The 13,561-nt window shown below is 42.0% G+C and overlaps 1 protein-coding gene across 2 annotated transcripts in view; it reads right to left on the reverse strand.

Moving 5' to 3' along the window:
- pde2a (phosphodiesterase 2A) overlaps positions 1 to 13,561 on the reverse strand; it is a 340,034-nt gene that overhangs the window by 41,849 nt on the left and 284,624 nt on the right. For both annotated transcript variants that reach the window (XM_084065531.1, XM_084065532.1), the window contains exon 9: positions 10,583 to 10,635. In XM_084065531.1, the coding sequence (XP_083921657.1) occupies positions 10,583 to 10,635 (53 nt within the window). The remainder of the gene's footprint in view (positions 1 to 10,582; positions 10,636 to 13,561) is intronic.

A 13,561-nucleotide genomic window follows, 5' to 3' on the forward strand; every position in this document is an offset into this window, starting at 1 on the left:
CACAATCTTTCGTCCAAAGGTGGCGCTATAGCGCTCAATTGAAAATGCCAACTTTGAACAGGTACAACTCATGCCCTGTTTGACCTACAGCCATGAAACTTGGATACACATATGCGTCTCCTCATGCTGAACAACTTTCAAACTCTGACTTTTGACCTCTGACCTTTAGATCTCCCACCATTTTGAATTATATGAAAAACAGTCATTGGCTCCTAACTTCTGCATTTTTTCACTTATGGAAAATCCGTTGGAAATTTTTGTAGAAAGTGGTCCAAAGTTCAAGTGTGAAACGTTTCGTGCAGATTGCTCAAAAATCCCAGGAGGAGATAGATTTTAACTATTACAGTTTTATGAAAATTATTCATCTGTGCCTAAAACATACATGCAGACTCACATTTCTTTGAAACTTTGCAGAAATGTAGAGGGTCATTCCAAATATCACTGAAACCAATCTTACTCCAATTGGCCAAAAGGGGGCGCTATAGCAATTTTTTGAAAAGGCAGACTTTAAACAGGCATAAGTCATGCCTCGTTTGGCCGAAAGTCGTGAAACTTGCTTACACATGTGCCTTGACTCATGAGGAACACACGTATCGATTTGACCATTAAGCTCCGCCCTTAGATTTTCCGCAATTTTGAGCAGTTTGAAAAATACTTGTTTTTGCCAGTTCTGGCTTAACCGTGCATACGCTTTTTACGAAACTCGGCCATATGGTAGATGCTCATGAAAAACTACCAAGAAATAATTCTCACACTCATTCGTCAAAGGGTGGCGCTATAGCACTCAATTGAAAGTGCCAACTTTGAACAGGTACAACTCATGCCCTGTTTGACCTACAACCATGAAACTTCGATACACACATGCGTCTCTTCATGCCCGACAACTTTCGTGGTCTGACTTTTGACCTCTGACCTTTAGATCGCCCACCATTTTGAATTATATGAAAAACAGTCATTGGCTCCTAACTTCTGCATTTTTTCACTTATGGAAAATCCGTTGGAAATTTTTGTAGGCAGTGGTCCAAAGTTCATGTGTAAAATGTTTCGTGCAGATTGCTCAAAAATCCCAGGAGGAGATAGATTTTAACTATTACAGTTTTATGAAAATTATTCATCTGTGCCTAAAACATTCATGCAGACTCACATTTCTTTGAAACTTGGCAGAAATGTACAGGGTCATTCCAAATATCACTGAAACCAATCTCACTCCAATTGGCCAAAAGGGGGCGCTATAGCAATTTTTTGAAAAGGCATACTTTAAACAGGCATAAGTCATGCCCCGTTTGGCCGAAAGTCGTGAAACTTGCTTACACATGTGCCTTGACTCATGAGGAACACATCTATCGCTTTGACCAGTAAGCTCCGCCCTTAGATTGTCCGCAATTTTGAGCAGTTTGAAAAACACTTAAACCCAGGATTTTTCAGCTATTTGCGTGAAACTGTATCATCTGTGTGATCTCCTTTTTCACAGTTACTTATCTGTTGGGCCAATGGCGTCTCCCTTAAATGAAGGCCTCACAATCTCAGGGTCGCCAGTTCAAGCCTCACTTGATGCAGACTTAATTTAAGTTGAATTGCAAACAACATGACTGTATCAATGAATACATGTGCAAATGGTAAAGACAACCTGAAATGCTTATTTGAGAGTACGTTTTTTCAACGTATGACATACTTCATTCTGAAAATAGCTGATCTACAATCTCACAACTTTTCATGGTTTGTGAGCTTGTAGATCGGCTACTTTCACTAGTTTTGGTTCTGAGGAGATGTACAATTTCTTCATTGGTAAATGGTTTGTGAACGAGTGATCTTAGTGTTAGTGAAACAGGGGCTTGGTTCATGAAAGAAGGCAAGAGTTTATGATCTTCAACAGACAATATCAGCCTGGACAAAGCTATAGCACTATAGGTAGTGTTGCAGCCTATTAGTCTGAAGGTTGAGAGTTCGAATCCTGTTAATGGCAGTAGGTTGAGATGTCCAATCAAACCATTATGTTTCCATCTCTCTCTCTCATCAATCTATTGTTTCCATGTCACTCTCTTCAATCTATTCCGTTTCCATGTCTCTCTCTCTCTCTATTCACTGGCCCCGTATTATCGCTGCTTGCAGCTATATTTTGTCTTGTTTTTGTGTTCCTTTTTCTCGACTCTCTCTTCCCTATTCTAACTCTTCCTTCAACCGCAAATGTAGAGAGCCTGCATACAATATAATCACCTACTGTTTTAACACTGCTAGAGCATTGGTTCTCAAACTTTATCATGTCAAGGACCCCCAAAATGATATGTATCTGACCGCGGACCCCCATCTCAAATATTTTGTTCCAGGGACCCCCAGAAGCAAAGATTTGAGCAACAAATGTTGGCTTAAATATATATATATATTCAAAGGTTTGCACACATTTTCACGATTTTTCAAAAATAGCAGATCTACAAGCTCATAGCGCGGCACTCGGTGCCGCGCTATGAGCTTGTATATCTGCTATTTTTGAATAGCCAAAGTATAAAAGGTCATAATTATTGTGATGCTATATTCACATATTTTGATGGGTACCCCCTGGAACCCCCTCAAGTACCCCTGGGGGTCCCCGGACCCCACTTTGAGAACCAATGTCCTAGAGCATATCGTCGCTGTCGGGCAGGAATGTCTCATCTCCATATTTTAACTTTTAGTTTTTCGGTAAACGCGTTGCGAAAGTAGCAGCACGAAACGCAGCGTGAAGCGAGGCGTTTTATATCATTAACACATCGGGTGCCAGAATTTTATAATAACAGATTACGTTCGGTGCCAGAAATCTCACCGTCTGCAACACTGCGCTGTTTAGAGCTGTGGACTCCACGGCGAGCACACGCACGTAAACAATGCATGCGCGCACAGCAATGGATGGTCCTGGCTAAAGTCTGGAACAACAACACGTCTCATGCGAGTCACCATTGCAAAGCGATCGCGCATCGTTTTGCCCACTGTAAAAAGTTGAGGAGATACAGTACTGAGGTTTTTAGCAAGGAGATAGAATGGAAGCGGATGGGAACCAGATTTTTTGTCACGGTGATCCATCTGGCCCTTACTTAGGGTGTTCATGGGTGATTCCAGTGCTGCGCTAGCCCCCCCCCCCTTGTGGAAAAAAACGAAAAAAACAAAAAGACTGATAACTCGGTTTGAACTGTTTTTGGCACCAAAGCGCTACTCTTTGAAAACACGGTTTGAACCGTGTTTGGCACCCGATGTGTATTGGCATGCCCATACTGTATATCATACATGGGCAACTGGCGGCCCGGGGGCCACACGCGGCCCTGAAAGGTCCGATTCTCAGTTTTATATAATGTGTTCATATAATTAATGCATAAATGTTCATTTCTACTGTGCTTGGTACTGAGAGGAGGACAGAACTAAGGGCCAATACTGAATGGTCTATTATTGTAAGTTACAGATGTTGACATTCCACGGCTATCTTATAGTGTCTCCAGCCCTTGGAGGCACAGCTCTCTGCTCCCACTGAAGTCTCAAATACGCTCTAATCTATTACATTTAGTACCTATTACTCGTATCCTAATACTTTTGAGTACTTCCTAAGCCCTGCCTCCTGCTTAACTGTATCTCCTGTCTCATGTTGCTGTATATAAACCAATGTAAAGTATTTGTACTTCAGAAATGATTCAGGTAAAGCTGGACATTGGCTCCTTGGTACCAAGTAAAATATGACGGAGATCTCCAACTGTGTCTGTGTTATCTTATTCCAATGTGTGATCTGAGCCTAAGGTGTTTGTAAAATGATAAAGTAATCTATCAGGCCCCCACCCTCACTTAAAGCGGCCCGCAGGTTAATATCAGAATACTGATATATTATTGATTTCAGCTGTTACAATTCCAAACATGCAAACATGACCCGCTTTAATTACTTCAGTCTATATTAGTAGCTTGATGACTAGTATTACAATTCTATTGTCTTTTTATGTCCAATGTATTTGTAATTAAATCCATAAGGTTAATATAAGTATAACTAAATGCATTTCAAATTAAATACGAATGTTACTTTTCAGGATCCCAATTCAAAAGTAGAAAAAAAAAATCAGGATTCCAATAAAAAAAATAGCTAAAATAGCCGATCTACAAGCTCAAAACGCGTCGCAACTTTTGTGTGACATAGAATGGCATAGTGAGTGTGGAAATACAGTGGCCCTCTCCATTATCAGAGTTGCCCACCCCTGCTGTATATGGACCCGGGTACCACGGGTACTCTGACAAAGCGCACAAAGACACTATGACTCAGACATATCGGTCGGATCGGTGTGAGGGCCGCGTAGAGGCCAGAACCTCTACTAATGAAAATGTGTCTTTTATCCTAGACTGCATCATGCAATCTTGTAAAATGATTTAAAAAGTGAAAGAAAATCGTTCAGGTTTTAAACGCTGTCATAGATCTCAGACGCTGGTGAATATCAATGTGTACCGCTTTTATTTTGACTTTGAGATCAATGTTTTTCAGTCAATAGCACAACCTTTGAGAGACTTATTCTATAAAGGTGTGCCAGAGTTACTACACCGTAAAATTTCCATTTGTAAAAATCCATTAGTGACTCTGAGAGTGTACAAATGGTACACTCTCAGAGTTAAATGAACACTCAGGATTCCACGGGTGTAGCAGTGGAAATGAGGGTGCAGCGTATTCAGTCTGCGTCTCTCCGCCACTCCTGCTGTTTATACGACCTGCTGCGCCGCTGCCTGCCAATCTCGCACAGGTAGCACACGTGATGGGAGAATTCATTCACATTCATAGACCTGCACTTTATACTGTACTGTATTAGGTACACACGGACGCATTACAAGTATAGTAATAGCTACACACAGGCACACAAGCACGCGCACACAGCCAGTAATAATGGCAGTGTCTCCTCACAGCATCTTTCATAGTAATCCAGAGAGCTGGATAGAAAACAAACCAGGACAGAAATAAACACAGTACCCTGCCAGCACAACACTACCCTGTAGTCACACACACGCACGCGCGCGCACACACCCACTCGCATGCACAAAGAAACATGTCCAACATATCCACACACATAATACCGCTCCACCCCCGTCACCAATACTGTTAATCTCCTGACAACCCCGCCCCCCCCCCCGCCCCCCAAGTAAGCTGCGCTCAACCGAGAGTTGTTCGGAAGCAAGCAAGAGTCTCTCTCTCTCTCTCTCTCTCTCTGTGTGTGTCTCTCTCTCTCTCTGTCTCTCTCGCCCCCCCTCCTGTCCTTGGTTATGAATGAGACAATAAACAGGCGAGGCAAATCATTTACAGTACAGATTCAGAATACATTTAGTACAGCCTGCAGTCAGTCACTGGCTGCGTCCTGCTGCACACACATGATGTAGCTGCAGCACTCTCCTACTTTGCTGCTCTACTCCTTTTATGGCCTTACCGCGCTGTCTAGAGCTGTCTGTATTATCATGTATGTACATACATACATACATACATACATACATACATACATACATATATACATATATACTGTATACATACATACATACATACATACATATATACTGTATACATACATACATACATACATACATGCATGCATGCATACATAGTATACATACATAGATATACAGACATACGGACGTATGTACGTACATCTGTATGTATGTGTGTATGTAGCGTATGTACAGTGCATGTACTGTATGTAAACACAAAGGTTGTACATCTGTATGCGTGCATGTATGTATATGTCCCCTCAAAAGATACACCACACAAACTGCTCACCAGATTACTTAGTCACAGGCCTCACAGGCCGTCTTTTTAAGTTAAGAACGAAAAAGGCAAATCAGTCACTGTACCCACGGGTAATAAGTACATGTTTTCATGAATTCTACTGTGACCGGTAACAAGCAGCTCAAACAGCACATCCGGCCACAGCCAGGACCAAACGACTGAGCTCCTAAGAGACAGGTAAATGGACTAAATTGGATGAAGAGGCAATAGCAGAGCTGGGAAACAGATTTGACATTAGATGAAGTCATGGCAGCAACTGGTACTTTGGTACTGCAGGCACCAAACAACAAGCTAGAACATTTTGTGCAAATCTTTGAATATCTCTGCTGTCTGGCAGAAACCAGCTAACTCCAAAATGTAAAAAAATCAGGAAATGACTAAAACAAAACAAAAATCGTCATTGATAAGAACAGCTGAATGGACCACCAAGCTCACAATGAGGTTGGAGGTCAAAAAGGGGGTGGAGCCTAGCCTGAGCTGTGTGGAGCTTCAGTCTGCCATTGGCTGCAGTGTCCGAGATTACCAGGGGGAGGGGATTCAAATTTCCCTAAACCAATCCCAAGAGATCCACGGATCCGCCTACATCTGACGTCATCGCTCAGCTTGTTTTAGCAGATATTCGCTGATTGGCTTGTCGTTAGACCACTCCCACCTCCGACTCTGATATGATAGGTTTTTCTTCGACCGTGAAAAGCCATAGGCTCACATTATGACACCAGACCAAGAGGAGCAGTCCACACAGAGAGTGGGCGGGGTCTATGGTCTGGAACCAGGCTAGGTGGAGCCTGGAGTCAGCAAAACCAGCTAACTCCACCCCCCTTTGGTGGACTGGTTTAGCAGAAAGTTTGAGGATCCAATGGAGTTAGCTGTTTTTTTGTCAGAAGCACTTTTTAATACTTTTCATTGGTTCAATATTTTTTTAATCAACACATAGACGTAAAGGGTGTTCAATAGCACTGATTTATGGGAAAAAAATTGAGTTAGCTGGTTTCTGCCTGACAGCAATATTTTTTAAGCGAACAATTATAACTAAAATCTTTGCTTCTGGGGGGGTCCCTGGAACAAAATATTTTGAGATGGGGTCGGCGGCCGAATACATATCATTTTGGGGGTCCTTGACATGAAAAAGGTTTGAGCACCACTGATATTATTATAGCAACATATGTTTTTCAGAAACCTGTTAGGTGTGTGACTTACAGCACATTGCTATAGCACCCCTTATTACTGCTATGTTAAATCGGTGGTCAGACGCGTGGGCCGAGTGCATTTTCAGGAGCAAGTTTATTTTAAGGGGTCAACGAATCAATCGATTGTGTTCCACCTTGGATCAATTGAACTCTAATGTAGTATATACTTCAAGTTCTTATTTATTGCTATCGTTTTTTTTAAATATTCATGCTATATTATCATTACAATATTATTACAATTAACAAAACCTTTTACCAAAACCTCAAAATAAATTAATGATAAAAATGAAGACTACTGTCACGGTCCGCTCCTCGGGCCGTGGACTTTGATATTATTATTTAGACCTTCCTGCCCTTATAAGGTCTTGGACTTATTAGGCCTTTGTTCTGTTCTGTATGTAGTCTTGTTATTCTGTTACTCTGTTGTTGTTGCCCTGCTTTTGTTCTGTACCCTTATTTTGTAGTGTTGTCGTGGTGTTTCCTGTCTGCCCTAGTTGTTGCTTCCTGTCTTGTCTCACCAGTATGTCTTTGCAATTATAGTTCACCTGTGTCTTGTTCTGTTACAGCCAATCATGTGTTAATTGTCCTTTGTTCTCACCTGTGCCTAGTTAGTCCCTGTCTATTTGTATGCCCCTCTGTTTCCAGTCTGTGTCGGTTCATTAATGCTGTTGCAGTGTTCTGTCTGTTACCTGTTGCCCTTTTATTCCCTGTTTAAGTAATAAATCCCCCCGCATCTGATTCGTTCTGTCTCTGCTCACTGTCTGCGCTTGGGTCCTACACTTCTCTGCCCCGCACCGTGACAACTACAGTATAATAACCTTAAGTGTATATTAAAGACGGGGTGCCGGGATTGTCAGTGACCCCCCCCCCCCTAAAACATAATCATCAGGTATTATGGTTATACTAGGAGGAAGATTGTTTTCAAAAAAGTGTACATAAAGTGTTAAAATTATGTTTTTATGTGGACACGCCTCCAGTTCATTAAGTATACCTGGTTCTCACCTTAGCACCTCCTCCACCACCTTAACACCACCCACCTGTCCTAGTCCCTCCTCCTCCTCATGCCCACACCTGCTGTGTTATGAGAATGAGGGGGAGGGCATGTTTTTACTGTCACTAAAGCGCTGTTTTTCTATTGGCACGTTTGACCCTCAAGGTTTCAGCCTCCAGGAAGAAACTCAAAGTAGTCAGAGAAGACATAAAACACCATAAAAACACCACCAGGGGGCTTAATAAAGTTCTATCAACCTCATAGACACATGAAAAACAGAAAAAGTGCAAAACCATGGCACCACCTCTTTAAGTATGCATATAGTATATTAACCGTACGTGCATACTGTAATGTATAATGCAGTAGCCTCATGCTCCTGTAGACTTTGTCTTTTTGACGTGGTATCACCTTCAACCCCCTCTCCCCCTCTCCATCTGTCAGATTCATTTCATCCCTCCTTTATTCATCTCTCTTTGTATAATTAGTATTTTATACTAATACACAGTATGGGGTGCGGTGAGACACTTCCCCGCTGTTAGGCTAGTGAACACAGTCAAATCCTCAGTGTGCAATTAATATGGCATAGGCAAGATAGACACATGCCTGGCTATGTGCTATCATGCAGGGGGGAGGGGGACCGAAAATGCACACAGTTTTTTATCTTTTTGTAAAGACAATACAACAAGCCTATACTGGGAAACATTTATTTAATTAACAATTTTCCGGCTGTATCGTAGTAATGCCATTACCCTTAGCTTACTGCTCAGGTGGTTCAATCTCTCAACTTGCTGTGTCATGAGAAGGAAGGCTGAGTTTGTTTGGTTGTGATCTTGTAGATCTTTTACTTCACTTGAATATATTCCATTTTATTTAATACTTTATACTTCAATTCCACCACATCTCAGAGGCAAACAAAATACTTTTTACTCCACTATAATTATTTTACAAATTTTAGTTACTAGTTAATATTAGATTTAGATTAATAATACAAAACTTTCATTAAGTGATACATGATCATGTATTATTATAGGTTAAGCTAGCCTGCAGCACATAAAGGAATTAAAATCAGTACATTAATGGATTATACTATGCATTAATAATACTATGATTATGAAATGGGCCATTCTGCAAAATGATTCTTACGTTTGGTACTGCAAGTATATCGTTGTTTTCCGGCAAAAAATTCTAATCTCCATATTTTAACTTTTTGTGTTTTGTTTTAATTAATGCCCTACTTGATCACACTACAGCATCACACAAAGTGATCAAAAGTAGCAGATCCACAAGCTCAAAACGCAGTGCAAAGCGGCACGTTTTGAGCTTGTAGATCTGCTAATTTTGCTATTTTTTTATTTGAATCCTGAAAAGTACTTTTACTAAGTTCCAATCCAACTGATATGCCCATATACTGTATGGAGATCTCTGTATCTGTCAGTCCTTGTCCCTTTCATGCCCATATATGGAGATCCCGCATGTCGTCAGTATATAACCATATATGGGCATGCCCCCTTTTATGCCCATATATGGAGTTGACTGATTTGTTGATGTTGATGCCATGACGACACATTGAGGTTAGACAACACACTCCATATTTGGGCGTAGCAGCATTGGGAACTCCTTATATGGTTATAGCTCATGGTGACATGAGCGTGACGATGTAGTTACATGAGCATGACGTCAGAGATACGTCCGCCCGCCTGCCGGGCGGTTGGCCCCTCCGCCATGGACCCCCAAATTGATATATATTTTGGCCGCGGGCCCCCATCTGAAAACGTTTTGTGCCAAGGACCCCCAGAAGAGACTCGAAAGAACACTTTCAAGATTTTTCAAGGAATTTCAAGAATAGCAGATTTACAAGCGTGCAGCGCGGTAGCACAAAGTGACGCGCTGTGAGCTTAAACCACTTCTAAATCCTAAGAGTTTCCTGAAAAATGTATGTTGCATTCTATATAGCTAAAATCTAAAATGACACAGATGCTTTCTTGGTTTTAATGGGTTAAAACAATTCTAGCGATAACACAATGTATATTCAGGCTGAGCGTCAGGCTATTCCCACCCGACAGCGATGATATATACTCTCAGAGTTAAATAAACAGTGTGTACGTTCGGTAGCCTCTCGTACTTCCCTGAAGGCCCACTCCCGCTTCTCTCTCTCTCTCTCTCTCTCTCTCCTCTCTCAACCATGCTCTCTCGGCCCCATCAGGGGATGATGTTATGGGGTAATTGATGAAGTGTTAAGACCTGGCTAGATAAACAGCTCGCCGTGCAGAAACGCAGAGCGGATAACAAGAGTAGAAAGATGGGGTGATACTGATGGATGGAGGGCCACGGGAGAGAGAGAGAGAGAGAGAGAGAGAGAGAGAGAGAGAGAGAGAGAGAGAGAGAGAGAGAGAGAGAGAGAGATGAAAGGCGAGGAAGAGGACATAGAGAGGGGGAAACATCGTTTTTCATGAATTTCATGTATGCAGCTTTGACAGTTGGCTGCCTGTGTGTGTGTGTGTGTGTGTGTGTGTGTGTGTGTGTGTGTGTGTGTGTGTGTGTGTGTGTGTGTGTGTGTGTGTGTGTGTGCGTGCGTGCGTGCGTGCGTGCGTGCGTGCGTGCGTGCGTGCGTGCGTGCACAAACGATCCCCCACAACTTACATAATTGATGACTTTGATCTGGAGCGAGGCGGCATCAAGGTCATAGAGCTCACCTGAAACAGAGAGGAAGACGAGGTATTTAAGACATTCAAAGGGACGGTGTCCTCAGTGGCCAGTGTTGCCAGATTCTGTGAGAGAAACAAGCAACCAGGTCTAGGAAAACCAGCCCAAAAGAAGTGACTAAGGGCCACATGAGCACTTTAACATATACATGAGCTATTTGAAAATAGCAGATCTACGAGCTCACAACACGTCACATCGTGTTGGACCCCACTTTGAGAACCACTGCAGACCCCACTTTGAGAACCACTGCAGACCCCACTTTGAGAACCACTGCAGACCCCACTTTGAGAACCACTGCAGTAGGTAATGGTTTTCTGGTCCTTATGAAAATAAATACAATAATGTGAAGAGATGCGTCAACATGGCCTGGTTGTAACTGGAGCAAGTATTGTTTGTGCTGAATTAACCCTTTAAATTGATTTCACATCTTTCTCTCTCACACACACACACACACACACACACACACACACACACACACACACACACAGACAGACAGACAGACAGACAGACAGACAGACAGACAGACAGACAGACAGACAGACAGACAGACAGACAGACAGACAGACACACAGACACACAGACACACACACACACAAACAAATACGTAGATACTGTATGCGAGGCTAGTCACATTTGCATGTAAACAAATGCATATATTTCCCCACAAACAGACATAGAAACAAACACATGCACACACGCACACACACGTGCGCACGCACACACACACACACACACACACACACACACACACACACACACACACACACACACACACACACACACACACACACACACACACACACACACACACACACACACACACACACACACACACACACACACACACACACACCAATAGAGACACACTCATACTGTAAGCAACTCTCCTGGGTTTGTAAGGGCTGCCTAAGGTAATACTTTAAGTCATCTGAATAAAGAACCCTTCATGAATTAGATTGGTTCTGTCAATAATAGCACATGGAAGGTCTGACACATGGCCCAGTGAAGGCATTTTACAGTTATACCTGTATATATCCTCATAAATAATGGAAGTGATTACACACACACGCATGCACACACACGCACGCACGCACGCACGCACGCACGCACGCACGCACGCACGCACGCACGCACACACACACACACACACACACACACACACACACACACACACACACACACACACACACACACACACACACACACACACACACACACACACACACACACACACACACTAACCTTAACCATACATATGCATACAAACAAACAAACAAACAAACACATGCACCAATGTTTGCATTGCCGGCAGGCAGTTTTCTGTAAATATAAATGGCATTGTGTCTTCTTAACCCATTAAGACCTGAGGCCGCTTCTAAAAAAAAATCTAAATCCTGATAGTTTTTCGGAAAAAAATATAAAAAAAAAATGTTCACGATTTTTCAAAAATAGCAGATCTACAAACTCATAGCGCGGCACTCGGTGCCGCGCTATGAGCTTGTATATCTGCTATTTTTGAATAGCCAAAGACATCTAAAGTGACACAGATGCGTTCCAGGTATCAATGGGTTAAAGGTCAATGCATGCTCCTTCAACGTCAGACAAATCAGTTCGGACAGGCTTTCTGAACTATAGTTCTGAGAGTGTGCAATTAGCAAATATCATAATAGGCTTGTAGTGGTTAAAGGTAGGGTAAGTGATATATATATATATATATTTCTTTAAGGTTAAAGTACTATATTCTGATAGTAATCATTGCTACAGAGCGTTTGTTTGGTCACAGGGGTCTCTCCAGCTCTTAAGTAAAGAGAATATAGAACATTTTCAGGTAGGTGACAAAGTTTAAGCCAATCAGGAGAGAGCACTGATAATGCATTTTCTGTTTAATAAAGAGCTGGAGAGACAAGGAGACTCCTTTTACTGAACAAACACTCTATAGCAATGAGTACTATCAGAATATAGAGCTATTTAACACTTATTTTAACCAAAGCAAATAACTTACCCTACCTTTAAACTGATTTTGATGCTATATTAAGTCGTTTTGCTGGGGACTGCCAGGGGTCCTTGAGGGGGGCTCCAAAGACTCCACTTTGAGAACAACTGGCCTTAGGCAGTGATGTTCAAAGTGGAATCCGGGGAGGACCCCCCCTCCCAGGAGACAAATGAGGATGCCTTTAATGTCCTCATTTAATTTAATTCAGAGTGATTATTATAATAATTACATGACATGGATGACAATTTAATTAAAGCCAAAACATATCGTCTCTGTCGGGGTGGAAACCTCATTTGTCCAAAGTTTCTTTTCAGGATTCAAATTCACAACAGCAAAGGTAGCAGATCTACAAGCTCCAAACGTGCCGATTCGACGGATGTTTCAAGCGTGTGGATCTGCTGCTTTTTGATGCTTTCGTGTGACGCTGTAGTGTGATCAAGGAGGGAATTAATTTGCGAAAAAAAAAAACACAAATGTTAGAATATGGAGATAAGAGGTGTCTGTCTGACAGCAACATCAGTGTTGGCCTAACCCATTAAAACCTGAAGCCCATTGTACAAATGTCTTCTAAATCCCAACAGTATTCTGAAAAAACGTATGTTTCTATATCAGTGGTGCTCAAACTTCTTCACGTCAAGGATCCCCCAAAACGATATGTATTTGGCCACCGACCCCCATCTCAAAATATTTTGTTCCGTGGACCCCCCAGAAGCAAAGAATAGAGTTAAAAATGTTCGCTTTAAAAGAATATATATTCAAAGATTTGCACACATTTTCACGATTTTTCGAAAATAGCAGATCTACAAGCTCGTAGCGCGGCACTCGGTGCCGCGCTACGAGCTTGTAGATCTGCTATTTTTGAATAGCCTAAAGCGTAAAATAATTATTTTTTAGCTCAAATGAAAAAGTGACACAGATGCGTT

This window comes from Gymnoscopelus microlampas, assembly GCF_963454915.1.
Source record: "Gymnoscopelus microlampas genome assembly, chromosome: 8".
Taxonomy (NCBI): Eukaryota; Metazoa; Chordata; class Actinopteri; order Myctophiformes; family Myctophidae; genus Gymnoscopelus; species Gymnoscopelus microlampas.